This window comes from Pristiophorus japonicus, chromosome 4, assembly GCF_044704955.1.
Source record: "Pristiophorus japonicus isolate sPriJap1 chromosome 4, sPriJap1.hap1, whole genome shotgun sequence".
Lineage (NCBI taxonomy): Eukaryota > Metazoa > Chordata > Chondrichthyes > Pristiophoridae > Pristiophorus > Pristiophorus japonicus.
In genome coordinates this window covers 291,854,452-291,878,200 of record NC_091980.1, presented here as the reverse complement: position 1 = coordinate 291,878,200, position 23,749 = coordinate 291,854,452, and the positions used below count along the sequence as shown (strand labels likewise).

General features: G+C 46.0%; 1 protein-coding gene across 2 annotated transcripts in view; it reads left to right on the top strand.

The window, feature by feature from the left end:
• Window positions 1–23,749, top strand: part of ylpm1 (YLP motif containing 1) — a 153,884-nt gene that overhangs the window by 38,568 nt on the left and 91,567 nt on the right. For both annotated transcript variants that reach the window (XM_070879577.1, XM_070879576.1), the window contains 3 exons: window positions 824–1,009; window positions 11,568–12,559; window positions 17,099–23,290. In XM_070879577.1, the coding sequence (XP_070735678.1) occupies window positions 824–1,009; window positions 11,568–12,559; window positions 17,099–23,290 (7,370 nt within the window). The remainder of the gene's footprint in view (window positions 1–823; window positions 1,010–11,567; window positions 12,560–17,098; window positions 23,291–23,749) is intronic.

Below are 23,749 nucleotides of genomic sequence, written 5' to 3'. Positions count from 1 at the left end.
GGCTCACCTTTCACAGCTGAAAAGTTCTCCAGTCTCTCATAACTCCGATCTTCAGCAGAGGTCACTGGATAGTGATCAGGGCCATGAGAGTGCTGGCTTTTATTTTCCCGACCTGTCCCAAATGCCCCGAGACCAGTTCCAGTGCTGCTTCAGTGCCTCCACTGCCACGTTGGCTGAGGTCAAGCCTGTAAAATTACTGATCTGTACAGCTCAGTTACACACTGTTTATGCTCACTGAACCATAAGGGAACAACCATTCTACCCATTCTATTGCTGTTCCTAGGACTAACCTTAAATATTAGTATTCAAAGTAGCTGTATGGCTGCCATGTGAAGCAGGCTGCATATCTTTGCTTTTAAAGAACCAGTCCGTTGCCAGATCCATTGTAATGCAGGTATTCAAAATTGTCCAAATGTTTTGAACTTTAAGAGTTTAAAAAAAGAATGAGAAACCTTTCACTTTCGCAAAAAGTATGTTAGATATGTTTCATCCTAAGATTTTGCTGTGAGCTTGAAATCAAGGGGAAGACAGTTTTTAAAGTGAGAATATATGCAGCACGTTGGAGCTCCCGTTCTGCCATACCCATATAGTGATATTATGCAAGTTCTCTCACATTAAGGTGCAAGGAACCAATTAACTTGGTATTTGAGTCGTACTGTTTGGGGATGTGTCCAGATCTTTATCCTACATTTTCTGTGATTCTAAGTATGTAAGAACTTGTATGTAACTGCTATCGTGCCAGAATTTACATCTTCAATGAAATGTTCATTGCCAAAACAGTTATTTCATAACCTTTATAGTCATATTGTGAATTTTATTTTAGCCTACTATCCAGCCTCCAGAGAATCCAGAGGAAGCAGAGAGGCTGGTACTATTACAGGCAGCAGCGGCTCAGTGGCAGCAACAGCGCATAGAGTATCAGCAGCAGAGCATGATGCAACAACATAATCAACTTCAACAACTCCTGCAACAGTACCAGCAGCTGATGCAGCAAATACAACATATACAGGTTAGTTCCATGATAGATATGCAGTGGTGTCTGGGAATATTTAGTTCATATTTTCTCTCTCCTCTCTTATGCACACGCACAAGCACACACGCACACAGAGAAATGTGAAGTGATGCATTTTCCTAAAAAGAATGATGGAGACGCAATATAAACAAAATGGTACAATTTTAAAGGGGGTGCAGGAACAGCGAGACCTAGGGCTACACAAATCTTTGAAGGTGGCAGGACTTGTTTGAGAAGGCTATTAAAATGCATGCAGGATCCTTGGCTTTATAAACAGAAGTATTAGTTACAAAAGCAAGGAAGTTATGCTAAACCTTTATAAATCACTGGTTAAGCCCCAGCTGTAGTATTGTGTCCAATTCTGGGCACTACACTTTGGGAAGGGTGTCGAGGCCTTAGAGAGGGTGCAGAGTCGATTTACTGACATGGTACCAAGGATGTGGAATGAAATGGTGAAAATGGGGTTCTTCTTAGAACGGAAAAGGTTAAAAGGGAAATTTAATAGAGATGTTCATATAGGTTTTGATAGAGTAAATAAGAAGAAATTGTTTCATGGGGCAGAAGGCTCAGTCGCTAGAGGACACAGATTTAGGATATTTGCCATAAGAACCAGAGATGAGATGAACATTTTTTTTACGCAACGATTTATTATGATCTGGAGTGCACTGCGTGAAAGGGTGGTGGAAGCAGATTCATTAGAAACTTTCAAAAGGGAATTGGATAAATATTTGAAGGGAGGAAATTTGCAGGGCTGTGGGGAAAGAGCAGGGGAATGGGACTAATTGAATAGCTCTTTCAAATTCAAGGCTGTTCAGTCAAGACAACTGAGCAGGAACTTCAAGAAGATGAAGACAAGTATTGCAGCAGTTGAATTGTACTGATCGATACTGGGAAATTAGGCACACTGCACATGATGAGACTGCAATGTCTACATTTATCTCAGTTACAGGTTTAAGTAAAAATATGAAATTCAAAGCCGGACTGAGATCTTAAAGTTGAAGATATTAAAATACACAAAAGACAATGAATTGATAACTTTAATAATGTTAATGTGAATTTTTAAATAACATTTTATATAAACCCTAATTTTGGACATCAGAAATTTTAGTTTCTGTGGCAAAAATGGCAAATTAAATATTTTCAGAACACAGATTGTGAGGAAAAGATAATGTTGGGCTGAAAATTGCAGTCTGAGGATTCCTTCGTACGGACGGCCAAATTTTTGTTTGTGTCCATGGAACCCCCGGCCTTAAAAACATTGCGCTGGATTTTCAGCTTTCGGGATTTTTCGGCGCAAACGGTAGCAAAGCAATACATGAAAGTTACCGTTCCACTGTGTTACCGTTTCGGTCGAACTTTCGGGTTACATAGAAACATAGAAATATAGAAAATTGGTGCAGAAGTAGGCCATTCGGCCCTTCGAGCCAGCACCGCCATTCAATAAGATCATGGTTCATCATTCCCTCAATACCTCTTTCCTGCTTTCTCTCCATACCCCTTGATCCCCTTAGCCGTAAGGGCCATATCTAACTCCCTCTTGAATATATCCAATGAACTAGCATCAACAACTCTCTGCGGCAGAGAACTCCACAGGTTAACAACTCTGATTGAAAAAGTTTCTCCTCATCTTAGTCCTAAATGGCCTACCTCTTATCCTAAGACTGTGTCCCCTGATTCTGGACTTCCCCAACATCGGAAACATTCTACCCGCATCTAACCTATTCCGTCCCGTCAGAATCTTATATGTTTCTATGAGATCCCCTCTCATCCTTCTAAACTCCAATGAAAAAAGGCCCAGTTGATCCAGTCTCTCCTCATATGTCAGTCCCGCCATCCCGGGAATCAGTCTGGTGAACCTTCGCTGCACTCCCTCAAGAGCAAGAACGTCCTACCTCAGATTAGGAGACCAAAACTGAACACAATATTCCAGGTGAGACCTCACCAAGGCCCTGTACAACTGCAGTACGACCTCCCTGCTCCCTATACTCAAATCCCCTAGCTATGAAGGCCAACATACCATTTGCCTTCTTCACCGCCTGCTGTACCTGTATGCCAACTTTCAGTGACTGATGAACCATGATACCCAGGTCTCGTTGCACCTCCCCTTTTCCCAATCTGCCGCCATTCAGATAATCTGTCTTCGCGTTTTTGCCCCCAAAGTGGATAACCGCACATTTATCCACATTATACTGCATCTGCCATGCATTTGCCCACTTACCTAACCTGTTTAAGACACCCTGCAGCCTCTTAGCAGCCCCCTCACAGCTCACACCGCCACCCAGTTTAGTGTCATCTACAAACTTGAAGATATTACACTCAATTCCTTCATCTAAAGCATTGATGTATATTGTAAAGAGCTGGGGTCTCATCACTGAACCCTGCGGCACGCCACTAGTTGCTGCCTGCCATTCTGAAAAAGACCCGTTTATCCCGACTCTCTGCTTCCTGTCTGCCAACCAGTTCTCTATCGACGTCAGTATATTACCCCCAATACCATGTGCTTTGATTTTTCACACCAATCTCTTGTGTGGGACCTTGTCAAAAGCCTTTTGAAAGTCCAAATACACCACATCCACTGGTTCTCCCTTGTCCACTCGACTAGTTACATCCTCAAAAAACTCCAGAAGATTTGTCAAGCATGATTTCCCCTTCATAAATCCAAGCTGCCTTGGACCGATCCTGTCACTGCTTTCCAAATGCGCTGCAATTTCATCCTTAATAATTGATTCCAACATTTTCCCCACTATTGATGTCAGGCTAACCGGTCTATAATTACCCGCTTTCTCTCTCCCTCCCTGTTTAAAAAGTGGTGTTACATTAGCTACCTTCCAGTCCATAGGAACTGATCCAGAGTTGATAGACTGTTGGAAAATGATCACCAATGCATCCACTATTTCTAGGGCCACTTCCTTAAGTACTCTGGGATGCAGACAATCAGGCCCCGGGGATTTATCGGCCTTCAATCCCATCAATTTCCCGAACTCAATTTCCCGCCTAATAAGGATATCCTTCAGTTCCTCCTCCTCACTAGACCCTCGGTTGCCTAGTGCTTCCGGAAGGTTATTTGTGTCTTCCTTCGTGAAGACAGAACCAAAGTATTTGTTCAATTGGTCTGCCATTTCTTTGTTCCCCATTATAAATTCACCTGAATCCGACTGCAAGGGACCTACGTTTGTCTTCACTAATCTTTTTCTCTTCACATATCTATAGAAGCTTTTGCAGTCAGTTTTTATGTTCCCAGCAAGCTTCTTCTTGTACTCTATTTTCCCCCTCTTAATTAAACCCTTTGTCCTCCTCTCCTGAATTCTAAATTTCTCCCAGTCCTCGGGTTTGTTGCTTTTTCTGGCCAATTTATGTGCCTGTTCCTTGGATTTAACACTATCCTTAATTTACCTTGTTAGCCAAGGTTAAGCCATTTTCCCGTTTTATTTTTACTCCAGACAGGGATGTACAATTGCTGAAGTTCATCCAGGTGATCTTTAAATGTTTGCCATTGCCTATCCACCGTCATTTGCCAGTCTATTCTAGTCAATTCATGCCTCAGACCATCAAAGTTACCTTTCCTTAAGTTCAGGACCCTAGTTTCTCAATTAACTGTGTCACTCTCCATCTTAATAAAGAATTCTACCATGTTATGGTCACTCTTCCCCAAGGGGCCTCGCATAACAAGATTGCTAATTAGTCTTTTCTCATTACACATCACCCAGTCTAGGATGGCCAGCTCCCTAGTTGGTTCCTCGACATATTGGTCTAGAAAACCATCCCTAATACACTCCAGGAAATCCTCCTCCACCGCATTGCTACCAGTTTGGTTAGCCCAATCAATATGTAGATTAAAGTCACCCATAATAACTGCTGTACCTTTATTGCATGCACCCTAATTTCTTGTTTGATGCTGTCCCCAACCTCTCTACTACTGTTTGGTGGTCTGTACACAACTCCCACTAGCGTTTTCTGCCCTTTGGTATTCCGTAGCTCCACCCACACCGATTCCACATCATCCAAGCTAATGTCCTTTCTTACTATTGCATTAATTTCCTCTTTAACCAGAAATGCCACCCCGCCTCCTTTTCCTTTCTGTCTATCCTTCCTAAATGTTGAATACCCCTGGATGTTGAGTTCCCAGCCTTGGTCACCCTGGAGCCATGTCTCCGTGATGCCAATTACATCATATCCATTAACTGCTATCTGCGCTGTTAATTCGTCCACCTTATTCTGAATACTCCTTGCATTGAGGCACAGAGCCTTCAGGCTTGTCCTTCTAACACACTTTGTCCCTTTAGAATTTTGCTTTAATGTGGCCCTTTTTGCTTTTTGCCTTAGGTTTCTCTGCTCTCCACTTTTACTTTTCTTCTTTCTATCTTTTGCTTCTGCCCCCATTCTACTGCCCTCTGTCTCCCTGCATAGGTTCCCATGTTTAACTCCTCCCCAACAGCACCAGCAAATTCCTGGGACATTGGTTCCGGTCCTGCCCAGGTGCAGACTGTCCGGTTTGTACTGGTCCCACCTCCCCCAGAACCGGTTCCAATGTCCCAGGAATTTGAATCCCTCCCTTCTGCACCACTCCTCAAGCCACGTATTCATCTGAGCTATCCTGCGATTCCTACTCTGACTAGCACGTGGCACAGGTAGCAATCTTGAGATTACTACTTTTGAGGTCCTACTTTGTAATTTAGCTCTCCCTAAATTCGTCTTGTCGGATCTTATCCCGTTTTTTTACCTATATCGTTGGTACCTATATGCACCACAACAACTGGCTGTTCACCCTTCCTTTTCAGAATGCCCTACACCTGCTCTGAGATATCCTTGACCCTTGCAAAAGGGAGGCAACATACCATCCTGGAGTCTCGGTTGCGGCCGCAGAAACGTCTGTCTATTCCCCTTACAATTGAATCCCCTATCACTATAGTTCTCCCACTCTTTTTCCTGCCCTCCTGTGCAGCAGAGCCACCCACGGTGCCATGAACTTGGCTGCTGCTGCGCTCCCCTGATGAGTCACACCCCCCCCCCAACCGTACCCAAAGCGGTGTATCTGTTTTGTAGGGGGATGACCGCAGGGGACCCCTGCACTCCCTTCCTTGCACTGCTCTTCCTGTTGGTCACCCATTCCCTATCTGGCTGTGTACCCTTTACCTGTGGTAAGACCAACTCACTAAACGTGCTATTCACGCCATTCTCAGCATCGTGGATGCTCCAGAGTGAATCAACCCTCAGCTCCAGTGCCGCAATGTGGTCCGTCAGGAGCTGTAGGCGGATGCACTTCCCGCACATGTAGTCTTCAGGGGCACCGGAAGCGTCCCTGACTTCCCACATAGTACAGGAGGAGCATAACACGTGTCTGAGCTCTCCTGCCATGACTTAACCCCTAGATAAACTTAATTTGGCAACAACAATGCTAAATGTTACTTAGTGATAAAGAAAAGAAAAACTACTTACCAATCACTTACCCCCTTGGCTGTGACGTCACCTTTCGATTTCTTTCTACTTTTTTGCCTCCCTGCTGCAGTTGCACCAGCTGGCCTCTCGAACTCCCGCTTCCTCGAACTGACGGGCCTTTTGTAGGCCGCTCGCCTCCCGAACTCACGCCTCTTGACGCTCCCCGGATTACTCACTGACAGGCCTTTTGTAGGCCGCTCGCCTCCCGAACTCCCGCCTCCTCCTCTCTTACGTTTGGGGGGTGATGCATGAGGATTCACGGCCCAAAAATGCGAGTTTCGCCAAATTTGGTCCGGGAACGTTGCGGCGGGGGGAGGGGAGGAAATTCGAAAAAGCATTCAAAAAACATTTGCAAGACACTTATCTATTGAATCGCTGAAAAAATAAATTTTTAAATAAAAACTTTAACTTAGCTTTTCTGCAGGCTTTCATACTTACCGCTGCTGGCAGGGCTGCACCGACAGGTTTGACCTGTCTGTATTAAGGGCATGGCACACGGGTCGGGAGAGAGCCAAAAGTCCGACTAACGCAATCCACGGCGTTGCACGTCGGCGCTCCTTTCCCTGGCGGTACGTCCCATTGCTGCCACAAACAGCGAGCCGAGGATCCCGCCCGGGATTTCGCCGCGGAGTATCAAATCGCGGCGAAAACCCAGTCGCAAACTTCTCAAAAATCCGGGCCATTATTTGATCTATGCCATATCCATTTTGTATTTTAATTTCTCCACTGCTGTTCGATTTGCCATATTTATTCCAACCAATAAATCTGAGTTTGATCTTACATCCTTCTGAAAATTGATAATTTCTCATCCAGTATTTTTATCTTCACATGCTTTCTGTAGTTTTGATGTGGTTAATCAATTTGGTTATGATAGCTGCACAAGCAGAGCAGGGGAACATTGTTATTTGCCAAACCCAGATATCCTTGGGCTGAATGTAATGGCCACATTGTCTTGCTGCCTCTAATAATCTAATTCAGAAGAGTGGAGAACAAAACTCGACTGGTTTTGTAGAACAAAGTTTCACTCAATTTACTAACCCGGCCATTGAGGGAAGCAAGCTATACATTTTTGCCATTAATTCTTTCCAGTCATTTCATTATTACCTCATTGAATGTGATTTCCAGAGGTGTATAGCCTAATCCATGTTGAGAAGGACAGAGATCTTGCATGAAGGGATAACTTTGGTCTGCTCCACACAAGTATATTAGGAGTTCTGTTTATCAAGGGAAGAGCTTCCAGTTAAGCAAAAGATTGAATACAGTTACAATGAAGAAGGAAAAGGGACAAAAGAGACCAATGGAAGTCCTAACAAAAAGAGCAAATTAAAGATCAGTATTTGTTCACACCCACAACTCTGTACACAGCGAGTTCTGAGCCTTGTCTTGCTGTAGAGCAAGTGTTTAATGGAGCAGGTTAAGTGTCTAATAAGGGAAGAAGAGCCCTTTCATTCCTGTGCCAACAGTAGGAAGGAAGAAAAAAAAATCTAATAAGTTATCTTCAACAGCGCTCTAACTTTTAGCCCGTGGTTATAAAACAAAACTGGTAGAGACCTAATAAGATTGTCTTCTAGCTCCTTTTGACTGGGAATAGCTTGTAATGGTTTTCGTAGTGGGGCGTGGAGGTAAGGAGAGAGAAGAAAAATGTTTTCCTTTTCTCTCTTCCCCACCACCCTTTCCTGAAGACATTGAGTCCTTGCCAACATACAATTCCACAGGCTCCACATGACTTGCGGAACCCCATCCAGTGTCATTATTCATGTGTCAGCTTCGGCGAAGCATTTTTCCCAGCTAATCAATTGCAGAGGTGTGCACGATCTTGTCCTCATCCAAGATGCACACATACCCACTGGCTAGCAGGCAGCTGTAAGGACGCTGAATGGTTATCCTTTAACTACTCCAGGGTTCTGTGCCTAGCAGCGATCAGCTAACTCAGCACCGATAGAATATGTAAGATTAGTGCAAGGTTCAGTTGTTCACTGTAAACCTTGTGAGCCATTGGGAAATTAAACTTTTTAGTTGGAAGAACTTTTTCTAAAAAAAAAAGTCAATGGGTTGTAAAAATTTGTTTTTAAAATTTCTAATTGTGAATTGCTAATTGATTTGCAAGAAGGGATAACTTTGGTCTATGCTCCACACAAATATGTTAGGAGTTCTGTTTATCAAAGGAAGAACTTCCAGTTAAGCAAAAGATTGAATACACTTACAATGAAGAAGGAAAAGGGACAAAAGAGACCAATGGAAGTCCTAACAAAAAGAGCAAATTAAAGATCAGTGTTTGAGCTGCTTTGAAATTCAGGTCTCAGTGCAGATCACCCACTGCAAGCTCTGGCAAACAGAATATTTAGATTTTTTAATCTAATTTATATTGAAAACAGTTGCAGCGTATGCGCAGTGCAGTTTTCATTCCAAATTGTGCTCACCCATTACCATGCTAGGGTTGCCAACTTTGATTGGACATATTCCTGGAGGTTTGATTGTGTGACAGATAGTGTTCACAGTTTATCACAGCTTATTATTTATGAGAAATCTGTCACACTGGAAGGACATGTCCCAGGCAGCAGCCGCATGACATACATAAATCGTTTCACCTGAAACTAATAAATTAGAATGAGGTTTTGCAAACCTTTTTTTTTTGGACTCGCAAGCATCAAGTTCTCTAGAGTCAGTTCATGCTGGAACAGTGCAATCATACAGCAGCAGTGAATGTTGAGTAGCTAATGGTGGATTTAGTGCAGCGTGCAACTCCGGACTTTCGAGGCACGCAGGCACGAACCGTATACACAAAGTACTTTTCTCCCAACTGCTAGCAGTGTTCAGGATGTCGATGCTCCGTCCCAGAGACTAGGCCAATTTGGAAGGGTCGACAACTTTATTCCAAATACGATCAGACTTTTCATTGTTAGTTTTGCATGCATTCAGAGTAGAAAATCTAATTATTGAAATCTATTTGTAAGGTATCAGGAAATTAAACCTGCTGTTTTGTATTTTGGCATTAAAACTTAGTGAAACTGAGATTGCCTGTGAGAAATGCGTCATTTATTAACCGGTCTACAGAAACGGCATACAGTGTTATCAAATGGAGTGTAAGTATGGCACTGCTGTGACTCCAGTAAAACTGACACGTTGGCTTGTCATGGCCCTTAGTTTGAGACTTGAAACAGAAAACTGCCACCAGAATCCTACATAACTAAGAAGGAAGTGTTTACTACTGCTTAGTTGCCTCTGATTTCTCGAACTAGTTCCTCTACAGCAGTTGAGATCGGTAGAGAAGCTACTGTGAAGAGCAGTAATAGACACATTTCTCTTGGTGGTGAGCATGCAAGACTGCCTGTGATATAAACAAACTTCTTTCATAAAATAGCAGGAACAAGGATTTGGATTCATTCAATTGAGTATAGTGTTGCAGATCAGATTACTAATTACTTAACTATCGATTGTTCTCTTCAAGTGACTGTCATTTATCTGCAAAATGACTAATTTTACTGAAATAAAAGATGCATTGTTTGAGTATCTTTATCCCTTTATCTGTAGTGACTTTCTTAATCCTTAGATTACTGGCTATTTCGGGGAAATTCCTGTCTCTGGTTGATGAGTTTTAGGAACATAGGAACAGGAGTAGGTCATTTAACCTCTCAAACCTGTTCTGCCATTTAATGAGATTATGGCTGATCAGTGACCTAACTCCATATGCTCACCCTTTTCCCCATATCCCATAATACCCTTTGTTAAGAAAAAGCTTTCAATCTCAGAGTTAAAACTAACAAGTGGCCTAGCATCAACTGCTGTTTACGGAAGAGAGTTCCAAACTTCTGCCAGCCTTTGCGTGTAGAAGTATTTCCTAACTTCACTTCTGAAAGGCCTGGCACTAACTTTTAGGCTATGTCCCCTAGTCCGAGACTCCCCAACCAGTGGAAATATTTGCTCTCTTTACACTATCAGTTCCCCTTATTACCTTAAAAACTTTGATCAAATCACCCTTTAACCGTCTAAATTCCAGGGACTACAAGCCTGCTTAGTGTAATCCCTCCTCGTAATTTAACCCTTGGATTCCAGTTATCATTCTGGTGAATCTACGCTGCACTCCCTCCCAAGACAAATATATCCTTTCTAAGATGCGTTGTAATTTTTTGCCATGCTCATTTTGATGCTGAGGAATTTGGACTAGTATGTAGCCATGAAGTGAATCAGACAACAAGCAGGGCCAGACTGTCCAAATGGGAAACGGGTGTATGTGAATAGCTTCATTGTGCTGTATTATCAACGCCCCCTTTTTCCGTGAGAGTCCCAAAGATTCCAGCTCCAGTCTGCCCTTGCCAACACAGGTAACATTATTGTAATAGCTTAAAACTATTAAACACATTAAAACACCATTTCACATAAAAATAAAAGCACCAGCATTTCAATTGTGCTTTCCTCTGATCTTGTTTTTCTCTTTTTTTTAAAAAAAGGAGCAGCAATTTAACCTCGCTGTCTAATATACTGCTCTATTTTAGCCATTTTTCAGTTTAAATTTTATTTGAATGCTTTTTTTAGTTTGTTCATTTTGGGGGTAGGGGCATGTATATTAAAACAGTATAGGTGTGGAGATTCACTGGGCTGCAGCACAGAGAGTATATTGCCTCTTACAGCTGTAGCTCCTGCAATGGAACTTGAGTGACTTTTTTTCCTGTTTGCATATTTCTACTGTTTTTGGATAAGAATTTGTAAAGTGTGCATTATATTTCCTGGATGGAAATTGGCGGGCAAATAAACCACAGGAGAGAGGTTTATCTTCCTATGCAACATGCTTTCAGTCATTCACATGTAAGAGTCCGTGTTATAAATGGAGTAAAACTAAGTACAGGTACTTGTAGAAAATTATTTATGTATCCGTGAACTCTTGCGATTTTGTTCTGCAGAAATCCTTGCTTTTGCAGGTCAGCTTGTGGGTTTCTTGGTCAATAGGGTTGTCCTTATGGTCATCAATGTTCAGAATCTAAACTACCTTTCAAATGGCTAAATATTTTTAAATGGGCAAGCAGAATCACCCAGAGTCTCACGTTGAATAAGTTGGTAATGCAGAGAATCAGTAAACTGTTTGTAAAATAGGATGGGCTGTAATGGGTTTCTTTTTCTTTAGTCTATGCCTCTGGAGATGCAGCTGAGACACTTAGAGATGCAGCAGCAGCAGTTCATCCCTCTGTATCAAGAATGGCAGCGACAATTTCAGATTTGGAAGGCACAGCTCCAAGCCTATCCCAACAAGGATCAGCTCCAACAGTATGAAACCCAGTGGAACCAGTGGCAAGAACAAATGGTGTCAACGAATCATCACTTCCAAGAAAGGATGGATGCTCTCCGAAATGTTCAACAGCAATACATAAACAGCCAATCCCAGAGTTACTTAGGAAATACATCAAGAGGACTGATGTCTCAAGCTCCGCCGATGCTTCCAAAGCCGCCCATGGGATTACCTCCTACACCACCAATAACTGGTTCTTCTGTAGCCTCAACACAAGGAGCGGCAAGCTCACCTACAGTCCCAGCATCTTCAGAACAGAAAAGTCCACCTGTCTCCCAGGCGCCTCCGCTTGTGTCTCAGGCCCCTCCATCATTGTCTCAAGCTTCTCCGCTAGTGACTCAGGCCCCTCCACCGATGACTATGGTGCCACCGCCGATGAATGTGCCACCTCCACCAATGAATGTGCCACCTCCGTCGATGAATGTGCCGCCTCCGTCGGTATCTCGGCCCCCTCCACTGATGACTCTAGGCCCTCCGCCGTTGACTCAGGCCCCTCCGCCGTTGACTCAGGCCCCTCCGCCGTTGACTCAGGCCCCTCCGCCGGTGACTCAGGCCCCACCGCCGGTGGCTCGGGCCCCTCCGCCAGTGACTCGGGCCCCTCCGCCAGTTTCTCAGGGTCCTCCGACAGCATACTCTGTTCCTACACCAATTTCTCAGAATGCTCCATCTGTCACAGAGCAGAAGAGGCCCCTGGTTCCAACACCGCATGCTGAAGTAAAGGGGTCTCCTTCAGGTTTAACACCACACGATAGTCGACTTGGGCTATGTGGGATAAAGCCATCAGAACCATCGCAAGGTGGACTACGGTTTGAAGACAACAGAGTTCCGAGGTAATTAAAATTAGTCACTATATACAAAAGAGCTGATTGCTCTTTATCTGAAAGAAGAGCACTTTAAATTTTAAATCGGATGTGTGTGTGTTTATATAAATGTCTGTTTTATTATATAAAACACTAGTTCGGACCCAACTGGAGTATTGTGTCCAATTCCGAGCACTGCACTTTAGGAAGGGCGTGAAGGCTTTGGAGAGGGTACAGAAAAGATTACAAGATTCTGAGGGGGCTTGACCGGGTAGATGCAGAGAGGATGTTTCCCCTAGTGGGGAATCTAGAACTTGGGGACATAGTTTCAGAATAAGAGGTCGCACATTTAAAATGGAAATGAGAAGGAATTTCTTCTCTGAGGGTCGTGAATCTTTGGAATTCTCTAACCCAGGGAGCTGTTGAGGCTGGGTCATTGAATACATTTAAGGTGGAGATAGACAGATTTTTGAACAATAGGGGAGTGAAGGGTTATGAGGAGCGGGCAGGAAAGTGGAGTTGAGGCCAAGATCAGATCAGCCATCTTACTGAATGGCAGAGCAGGCTCGAGGGGCCAAATAGCCTGCTCCTGCTCCTATTTCTTATGTTCTTATGTGTTGTGGCTATCAGAACTGTACACAGTACTCTAGCTGTGGCCTAACTAGTGTTTTGTACAGTTCAAGCATAACCTCCCTGCTCTTGTATTCTATGCCTCGGCAAATAAAGGGAAGTATTCCGTATGCCTTCTTAACCACCTTATCTACCTGGCCTACTTTCAGCGATTTGTGAACAGGCACTCCAAGGTCCCTTTGTTCCTCTACACTTCTCAGTGACCTACCTTTTAATGTATATTCTCTTGCCTTGTTAGTCCTTCCCAAATGCATTACCTCACACTTCTCTGGATTGAATTCCGTTGCCACTGTTCTGTCCACCTGACCAATCATTGATATCTTCCTGCAGTCTACAGCTTTCTTCTTCATTATCAACCACACGGCCAATTTTTGTATCGTCTGCAAACTTCTTAATCATACCCCCTGCACTCAAGTCTAAATCATTAATATATATAACAAAAAGCAAGGGACCTAGTATTGAGCCCTGCAGAACCCCACTGGAAACAGTCTTTCGGTCACAAAAACACCCATCAACCCATTGCTTCCTGCCTCCTAAGCTAATTTTGGATCCAACTTGCCAATTTGCCTTGGATCCCATGGACTTTTACTTTCGTGACCAATGCGCCATGTGGGACCTTATCCAAAGCCTTGCTAAAATCCATGTACTCTGCATCAAAAGCACCACCCTCATTGACCCTCCTTGTTACCTGCTCAAAAAATTCAATCAAGTTAGTCAGACATGACCTTCCCTTAACAAATCCATGCTGACTGTCCTTGATTAATCCGTGTCTTTGAGAATGAAGATTTATTGTCTCCCTCAAAAATGTTTGCAATTTTCCCACCACAGAGGTTAGGCTGACTGGCCTGTAATTACTCATTCTATCCCTTTCTCCCTTTTTAAACAATGGTACAACATTAGCAGTCCTTCAGTACCATACCTGTAACCAGAGAGGATTGGCAAATGATGGTCAGAGCCTCTGCTATTTCCTCTTGCTTCTCTTAACAGCCTGGGATATATTTCATATGGGCCTGGGAATTTATCCACTTTCAAAGCTGCTAAACCCCTTAATACTTCCCCTCGCTATGTTTATTTCATCTAATATTTCATACTACTCCTCGATGATTGCAATGTCTGCATCATCCCTCTGTTTTGTGAAAACAGACGCAAATTATTCATTAAGAACCATACCCACGTCTTCCACCTCCACACAAACATTACCTTTCTGCTCGCTAATAGGCCCTAGTCTTTCTTTAGTTTTCCTCTTGCTCTTAATGTATTTTTAAAACATCTTTGGGTTTTCCTTGATTTTACTTGCCAAACTTTTTTCATGCGCTTTGCTTTCCTAATTTCTTTTTCAATTTTACTCCTGCACTTTCTATACTCCTACGGTTTCTGCAGTAGGGTCAAAGTATCAAAACTGAAGCAAGTTCTTTTGAAACTCTGTAGCCCTAAGAACAGAAGAACATAAGAAATAGGAGCAGGAGTAAACCATTTGGCCCCTCGAGCCTGCTCCGCCATTCAATATCATGGCTTATCTGATGTTGGGCTTAGCTCTACTTCCCTCCCCACTCCCCATAACCCTTCATTCCCTTATCGCTCAAAAATCTGTTCCGTTCCACCTTAAATATATTCAATGACCCAGCCTCCACAGCTCTCTGGGGTAGAGAATTCCACAGATTTACGACCCTCTAAGTGCAGAAATTCCTCCTCATCTCGGTTCTAAATGGTCGACCCCATATTCATAAACATTTCCCCCGAGTTCTAGATTCTCTCACAAGTGGAAACATCCTCTGTGCATCTACCTTGTCGAGCCCCTTCAGTACCTTGTATGTTTCAATAAGATCCCCCCTTATTCTTCTAAACTCCAGTGAGTAGAGGCCCAACCTGCTCAACCTTTCTTCATAAGTCAACCCCTTCATCTCCGGAATCAACCTCCGGAGTGAACCTTCTCTGAATTGCCTCCAATGCAAATATATCCCTCCTTATAAGCAGTACTCTAGATGTGGCCTCACCAATACCCTGTACTGTTGTAGTAAGACTCCCTGCTTTTTTTTACTCCATTCCCCTTGTAATAAAGGCTAACATTCCATTTGTCTTCCTGATTACTTGCTGTACCTGCATGCTAACCTTTTGTGTTTCGTGCATAAGGACCCCCAGGTCCCTCTGTATTGCAGGTTACGGCTCTTTAAGTGCACATCCAAGTACTTTTTAAATGTGATGACGGTTTCTGCCTTTACCACCCTTTCAGGCAGTGAGTTCCAGACTCCCACCACCCTCTGTGTGAAGAAATGTTTCCTCATCTCCCCTCTAATCCTTCTACCAACTACTTTAAATCTATGTCCCCCTGCTAAGGGAAATAGGTCCTTTCTACATATACTTCAAAAAGTAAGGGACCAAGTACTGAGCCCTATGGACCCCCACTGGAAACAGCCTTCCAGTCACAAAAACTCCCTTCAACCATTGCCCTTTGCTTTCTGCCACTGGGCCAATTTTGGATCCAATTTAGCACTCTCCCTTGGGCATTTACATTTTTGATCAGCCTACCATTTGGAACCTTGTCAAAAGCCTTGCTGCAATCCATGTAAACTATCAAATGCACTGCCCTCACCCAACCCTTGTTACCTCCTCAAAAGAGTTCAATCAAGTTAGTCAGACACAACCTTCCCTTAAGAAATCCATGCTGACTGTCCTTGATTAATCTGTGCCTTTCTAAATGAAGATTTATACTGTCCCTCAGAATTGATTCCAGTAATTTGCTCACCACCGAGGTTAAGCGAACTGGCCTGTAATTGCTCAGTTTATCCCTTCCTCCCTTTTTGAACAATGGTACAACGTTAACAGTCTCCAATCCTCTGGCACCACTCCTGTAGCCAGGGAGGATTGGAAAATGATGGTCAGAGTCTCTGCAATTTCCACCCTTTTAATAGCCTTGAATATATTTAATCTGGTCCTGGCAATTTATCTACTTTCATGGATGCTAAACCCCTTAATACTTTCTCTCTTACTATGTTTATCCTGTCCAATATTTCACTATCTTCCTTCTGAACTTCAACTTCGGCATCGTTCCCCTCTTTTGTGAAGCCAGCCGCAATGTATTCATTTATTACCTTACCCACATCCTCCGCTCCACACGTAGATCACCATTTTGGTCCCTAATAGGCCCGACTCTTCCCTTAGTTATCCTCTTGCTCTTTATGTAATTGTAAAACGTCTTTGTGTTTTCTTTGATTCTACTTGCCAGTATTTTTTCATGCCCTCTTTTTGCTTTTCTAATTTCTTAATTTCACCCGTGCACTTTCTATATTCTTCTAGGCTTTCTGCAGTATTGAGCTCACGATATCTGATATAGGCTTCCCTTTTTTGCTTTATCTTACCCTGTACTCACCTTGTCATCCAGGGGGATCTAAATTTGGCAGTTCTACCCTTTTTCTTTGTGGGAGCATGTTTACCCTGAACTCCATGTATCTCCCTCTTGAATGCCTCCCGCTGCTATGGCACGGATTTACCTGCAAGTGACTGTTTCCAGTCCACTTTTGATAGATCACTTATCCGCCTTCTAAAAATGGCCATCCTCTAATTTAGAACCTTTACACCTGTTTTTTTCTTTGTCCTTATCCATAACTATGCAAAAACTAACTAAATTATGATCAAAACCATGAAAATGCTCACCCACTGATACTCCTTCCACCTGCCCAGCTTCGTTCCCTAACACTAAATCCAGAAATGCCCCCTCATGTTATGCTTGCGACGTATTGGTTAAAAAAAATCTCCAAAATGCAATTGAGGAATTCTGTGCCTTCTTGGATTAATTCCGTATAATATGTGAAACTTTTTAATGAGAGGAATTTGGAGTTTTTTTCATCGAAAGAGAAACGGATTTCATAGAATCTGCCAGGAGATTATTAAATGCAAGTGAGTTTTAGTCCTTTTGATAAAGTATTTATTTTTGTTTCATAGGTTTGCTGGACCCCGTGGGAGAGGAATGCACAGATTTGATGGACCAGGACCAAGAGAAGATTCTCGTTCACGTTTTGATTCTAGAGTTTCTAGATTTCAAGGTCATCAATTTGAAGGACCAGAAGCAAAATTTGAAGGACAGGCTGCGGGCCAATACCCTGACAATGAGGCTGCCGGTCAGCATGTTGAAGTTGAAGTTGTAGCTCATCATGTTGAAGATTCGGCTATGGGCCAGAAAGTTGAGGCTAAAACTCCTGGTCATCTCCGTGAAAATGAGGCATTGAGTCAGGCTCCGGGTAATCGAGTTGAGAAGCAGGATCCTGGAAATCGCTTTGAGACAAAGGGTCCGGGTAATCGCTTTGAGGAGCAGGGTCCCAGTAATCGCTTTGAGGGTCAGGGTCCCGGTAATCGCTTTGAGGGTCAGGGTCCCGGTAATCGCTTTGAGGGTCAGGGTCCCGGTAATCGCTTTGAGGGACAGGGTCCCGGTAATCGCTTTGAGGGTCAGGGTCCCGGTAATCGCTTTGAGGGTCAGGGTCCCGGTAATCGCTTTGAGGGTCAGGGTCCCGGTAATCGCTTTGAGGGTCAGGGTCCCGGTAATCGCTTTGAGGGTCAGGGTCCAGGTAATCGCTTTGAGGGTCAGGGTCCCGGTAATCGCTTTGAGGGTCAGGGTTCCGGCAATCGCTTTGAGGGTCAGGGTCCCGGTAATCGCTTTGAGGGTCAGGGTCCCGGTAATCGCTTTGAGGGTCAGGGTCCCGGTAATCGCTTTGAGGGTCAGGGTCCCGGTAATCGCTTTGAGGGTCAGGGTCCCGGTAATCGCTTTGAGGGTCAGGGTCCCGGTAATCGCTTTGAGGGTCAGGGTCCCGGTAATCGCTTTGAGGGTCAGGGTCCCGGTAATCGCCTTGAGGGTCAGGGTCCCGGTAATCGCCTTGAGGGCCATGGTCCCGGTAATCGCCTTGAGGGCCATGGTCCCGGTAATCGCCTTGAGGGCCAGGGTCCCGGTAATCGCCTTGAGGGCCAGGGTCCCGGTAATCGCCTTGAGGGCCAGGGTCCCGGTAATCGCCTTGAGGGCCAGGGTCCCGGTAATCGCCTTGAGGGCCAGGGTCCCGGTAATCGCCTTGAGGGCCAGGGTCCCGGTAATCGCTTTGAGAAGCAGGGTCCCGGTAATCGTTTTGAGAAGCAGGGTATCGGTAATCGCTTTGAGGGCCAGGGTCCCGGTAATCGCTTTGAGGGCCAGAGTCCCGGTAATCGCTTTGAGGGCCAGGGTCCCGGTAATCGCTTTGAGAAGCAGGGTCCCGGTAATCGCTTTGAGAAGCAGGGTCCCGGTAATCGCTTTGAGGGTCAGGGTCCCGGTAATCGCTTTGAGGGTCAGGGTCCCGGTAATCGCTTTGAGGGTCAGGGTCCCGGTAATCGTCTTGTGACTAAGGGTCCCGGCAATCGCTTTGAGGAGCAGGGTCCCGTTAATCGCCCTGAGAAGCAGGGTAATCGTCTCGAGGAGCAGGGTCCCGTTAATCGTCTTGAGAAGCAGATTAATCAACTTGAGGAGCAGGGTCCTGTTAATCGCCTTGAGAAGCAGGGTAATCGTCTCGAAGAGCAGGGTCCCAGAAAATGCATTGAGAAGCAGGGTAATCGCCTCGAGGAGCAGGGTCCCGACAAATGCCTTGAGAAGCAGGCTGATCTTGAGCAGGTTCCTGGTAAACACCTTGAGAAGCAAGGTTCTGGTGATCGCATTGAGAAGCAAGGTCCTGATGATCGCATTGAGAAACAGGTTAATCGCTTTGAGAAGCAGGGTCCCAGTAATCGCTTTGAGAAACAGGCTAATCGCTTTGAGAAGCAGGGTCCCAGTAATCGCCTTGAGAAACAGGGTCCCGGTAATCTCCTTGAGAAGCGGGGTCCCGGTAATCTCCTTGAGAAGCAGGGTCCCGGTAATCTCCTTGAGAAGCAGGGTCCCGGTAATCTCCTTGAGAAGCAGGTTCCCGGTAATCTCCTTGAGAAGCAGGTTCCCGGTAATCTCCTTGAGAAGCAGGGTCCCGGTAATCTCCTTGAGAAGCAGGGTCCCGGTAATCTCCTTGAGAAGCAAGGACCCAATAATCATCTTGAGAAGCAGGGTCCCGGTAATCTCCTTGAGAAGCAGGGTCCCGGTATCCTTGAGAAGCAGGTTCCCGGTAATCTCCTTGAGAAGCAGGGTCCCGGTAATCTCCTTGAGAAGCAGGGTCCCGGTAATCTCCTTGAGAAGCAGTGTCCCGGTAATCTCCTTGAGAAGCAGGGTCCCGGTAATCTCCTTGAGAAGCAGGGTCCCGGTAATCTCCTTGAGAAGCAGGGTCCCGGTAATCTCCTTGAGAAGCAGGGTCCCGGTAATCTCCTTGAGAAGCAGGGTCCCGGTATCCTTGAGAAGCAGGGTCCCGGTAATCGCCTTGAGAAGCAGGATCCCGGTAATCGCCTTGAGAAGCAGGTTCCCGGTAATCGCCTTGAGAAGCAGGTTCCCGAAAATCGCCTTGAGAAGCAGGGTCCCGGTAATCTCCTTGAGAAGCAGGGTCCCGGTAATCTCCTTGAGAAGCAGGGTCCCGGTAATCTCCTTGAGAAGCAGGGTCCCGGTAATCTCCTTGAGAAGCAGGGTCCCGGTATCCTTGAGAAGCAGGGTCCCGGTAATCGCCTTGAGAAGCAGGATCCCGGTAATCGCCTTGAGAAGCAGGTTCCCGGTAATCGCCTTGAGAAGCAGGTTCCCGAAAATCGCCTTGAGAAGCAGGGTCCCGGTAATCGCTTTGAGAAGCAGGGCCCCGGTAATCGCCTTGAGATGCAGGGTCCGGTGAATCGCATTGAGGACCAAGTTCTTGGTAATCGCATTGAGGACCAGACTCCTGGTAACCGCTCTGAGAAGCAGGGTCTGGGTAATCGCTTTGAGATCCAAGGCCCTGCTAATCGCTTTGAGAATCAGGGTCCGGGAGTTAATCGCTTTGATGGCCCAGGGGGTAGTCACTTTGACAGCCCAGGGGTTAATCTGTTTGATGACCCAGGGGGTAGTCGCTTTGATGGCCCAGGGGGTAGTCGCTTTGATGGCCCAGGGGGTAGTCACTTTGATGGCCCAGGGGGTAGTCGCTTTGATGGCCCAGGGGGTAGTCGCTTTGATGGCCCAGGGGGTAGTCGCTTTGATGGCCCAGGGGGTAGTCGCTTTGATGGCCCAGGGGGTAGTCGCTTTGATGGCCCAGGGGGTAGCCGCTTTGATGGCCCAGGGGGTAGTCGCTTTGATGGCCCAGGGGGTAGTCGCTTTGATGGCCCAGTGGGTAGTCGCTTTGATGGCCCAGGGGGTAGTCGCTTTGATGGCCCAGGGGGTAGTCGCTTTGATGGCCCAGGGGGTAGTCGCTTTGATGGCCCAGGGGGTAGTCGTCTTGATGGCCCAGGGGGTAGTCGCTTTGATGGCCCAGGGGGTAGTCGCTTTGATGGTCCAGTGGGTAGTCGCTTTGATGGCCCAGGGGGTAGTCGCTTTGATGGCCCAGGGGGTAGTCGCTTTGATGGCCCAGGGGGTAGTCGCTTTGATGGCCCAGGGGGTAGTCGCTTTGATGGCCCAGGGGGTAGTCGCTTTGATGGTCCAGGGGGTAGTCACTTTGATGGTCCAGGAGTCGGTCGTTTTGATGGCCCAGTTAGTAGTGGCTTTGACAGCCTAGGAGGTAGTCATTTTGACCGGCCAGGTGGTAATCGCTTTGACGGCCCAGGAGGTAATCGCTTTGACGGCCCGGGGGGTAATCGTTTTGGCGGCCCAGGGGGTAATCGCTTTGACGGCCCGGGGGGTAATCGCTTTGACGGCCCAGGGGGTAATCGCTTTGACGGCCCAGGGGGTGGACGCTTTGACGGCTCAGGGGGTATTCGGCTTGACGGCCCAGGGGGTGGTCGCTTTGACGGCCCAGGGGGTGGTCGCTTTGACGGCCCAGGGGGTATTCGGCTTGACGGCCCAGGGGGTACTCGGCTTGACCGTCCAGGGGGTACTCGGCTTGACCGCCCAGGGGGCAGTCGGCTTGAAAGCCATGGGGGCAGTCGGCTTGAAAGCCATGGGGGCATTCGGCTTGACGGTCCAGAGGGCATTCGGCTTGACGGCCCCGGGGGCAGTCGCTTTGACGGCCCCGGGGGCATTCGGCTTGACGGCCCCGGGGGCAGTCGCTTTGACGGCCCAGGAGGTGTTCGGCTTGACGGCCCCGGGGGCGTTCGGCTTGACGGCCCCGGGGGCGTTCGGCTTGACGGCCCCGGGGGCGTTCGGCTTGACGGCCCAGGGGATAGTCGCTTTGAGGTCCCAGGAGGCAGTCGCTTCGATGGCCAGGATTTGGGTAATCGCTTTGAAGGACAGGGTCTGGGGAATCGTTTCGAGGGACAGGGGTTGGGGAATCGCTTCGAGGGACAGGGGTTGGGGAATCGCTTCGAGGGACAGGATCTGGGGAATCGCTTTGACGGTCAGGGTCCAAGTAATCGCTTTGAGAAGCAGGGTCTTGGTAATCGCTTTGAGAGCCAAGGTCCGGGCCAGCATTCTGATAGTCATGGGCTGCCCTTTGACAGTCGTGGCCAAGGTCATGGCGATCCCTTTGAGAGTCCGGGTACAGGGCAACGCTTTGAGGGCCAGGCTCCCGGGCAGCGATTCGAGAGGCAGCTTCTTGGGCCACGATTTGAAGGTCATGGTGGAAGATTTCAAGGGCCTGGTTCACGATTTGATGGACCAAAGGGACCACGATTCAGTGGGCCTCGTGGGCTTTGTCCTAGTGGACCTTGTGTACCCAGTCCAAGACCCAAAGGTCCTCAAGTTACAGCTGGTCAAACTGGACAAGGTTTGAAAGGACCCCAATCTTCTCAGCCACCTTTAGAACAAGTTAAGGAGCAAATAAAACCTGTCGGAGAAAAGAACCTAAAGACTCCAGCTGTAGATAAAGATGTAAAACAAAACACAGTACCACAGGCTTCAGTGCAACAAATAGATGGGAAAAAAACAGACCACGTAACCGTGGCTGCTACAAGTCATAAAAGTTCGGATTCATCTACCAATAAAGATTTGTTGAAAAAAAATGAAGATTTAGCTAAATCACATGAAATTCAGAAGAAAATGGACAGTTCTGAGGCAGCAACTCCTTCTGTAACTGTCGCTCAGGACCAAAATGCCCCAGTTGTACAAAGTCTAGGTAAAATACTTCCGTCCAATTCATCAGCTACCACAAAGGCTATATCTGAGAAATCTGAGCCAAAAACTGTAGAAGCAGGCAAAAGGTTTGAATCTACGCCATTGCGTCCGAATAATGACCGAGAGAAAGGCCCAGACCATAGGCAACATGTTGGCAAGGATTACCCCTCCATGCGCAAGAGTGACATTGACAGTAATATAGATGGTCCAGAGATAAGGCCACTGCTGCATCACAGGATGGAAATGCAGGGACATTGGCATCAGGAGGAAGGGAGACCTATCGATGATCATTTCTCTGGACCTAGAGGAGATCCAGCTTATGAAAGAGAGAGAGCCCTGTCCTGGGAAAGGGGAAATTGGACGGACACTGGCCCAGACTTTTGGGATGAGAGAGATCCATTTAGGAGAGAGGAACGGTCGCTTCTTCGTCGGCCACCTCTGCCTCATGACGTTTTAGACAGAAGGGACATCCGAGCTCCACTTCCAGTTGAGGTTTTTGACCGAGCATTTGACAGGAGTGGAAGATCACATGAACATGGTCTTAACAGAGACAATGAACGTGATAGAGAACACTTCCACAGACAACGAGAAGAATGGGAGCTTCATGGTCATGGAAGAGACTTTTCTCTTTTACGTCCACGACCAGATAGATGGAGGGAAGAGCCATGGAGGGATGAACCTGAACGGGGCTATCATCATGACCAAGAGCGGGAGCTGTGGGGGCGGGACTATCCAGAAAGGCCAGACTGGAGGAGAGATGAGCGAGATTATCCTCCAGAGAGACATGGCTGGCAGAGAGAACGGATAGATGAAAGAAGGTATTTGGATGCAGACGACAGGCGGTTACCATTTGACAATTTGCGTGAGATGCCACCACAGACTGGTCTTGTTCATACGCCCATTCTATCTGAAGAGCCACCGCTGCCTTTCTCTGAAAAACCTATGGGAGACCAACAACCTGGTGGACAAAATATAGTAGCATTGTCTGAACGAGAACATGAAATCATCTTGAAGGCAGCACAGGAACTGAAGTTATTACGGTAAGTGACTTTTGTTTATACTGTGGATATGTTACAAGGGATGGGAGAATATAGATATGTAATGTAGGAAAACATGGTCAGATAATTGAAAAAGGCCATACAGCCTCTTAAGCTAGCTTCCCATCGCAGACCATGTATAATATATCAAATCATAGTTCTGCTTTGTATCCTGGCATAAGGTTTAATGTTCAGTATAATATCTATCTGACACCAAAGGTTAAAAAAAGCTTTGATTCCCAGTCATCCTCATCACTTTACCAATATCTCTCCCAATGCATTGACATCCTTTTGTGACCAATAAAATCTGTACAAGGTTAGAATAAAATGTTTTGGTGTGTGAAGTTTAAGTAATACAAATAAGAATGTCCCAGGTTTGATTCCCATTCTATTAATTCGAATTTGCTTTAATGCTCCTGAGTTAATGAGGGAAAAATCTGCCATTCATCATGGCACAGAAGG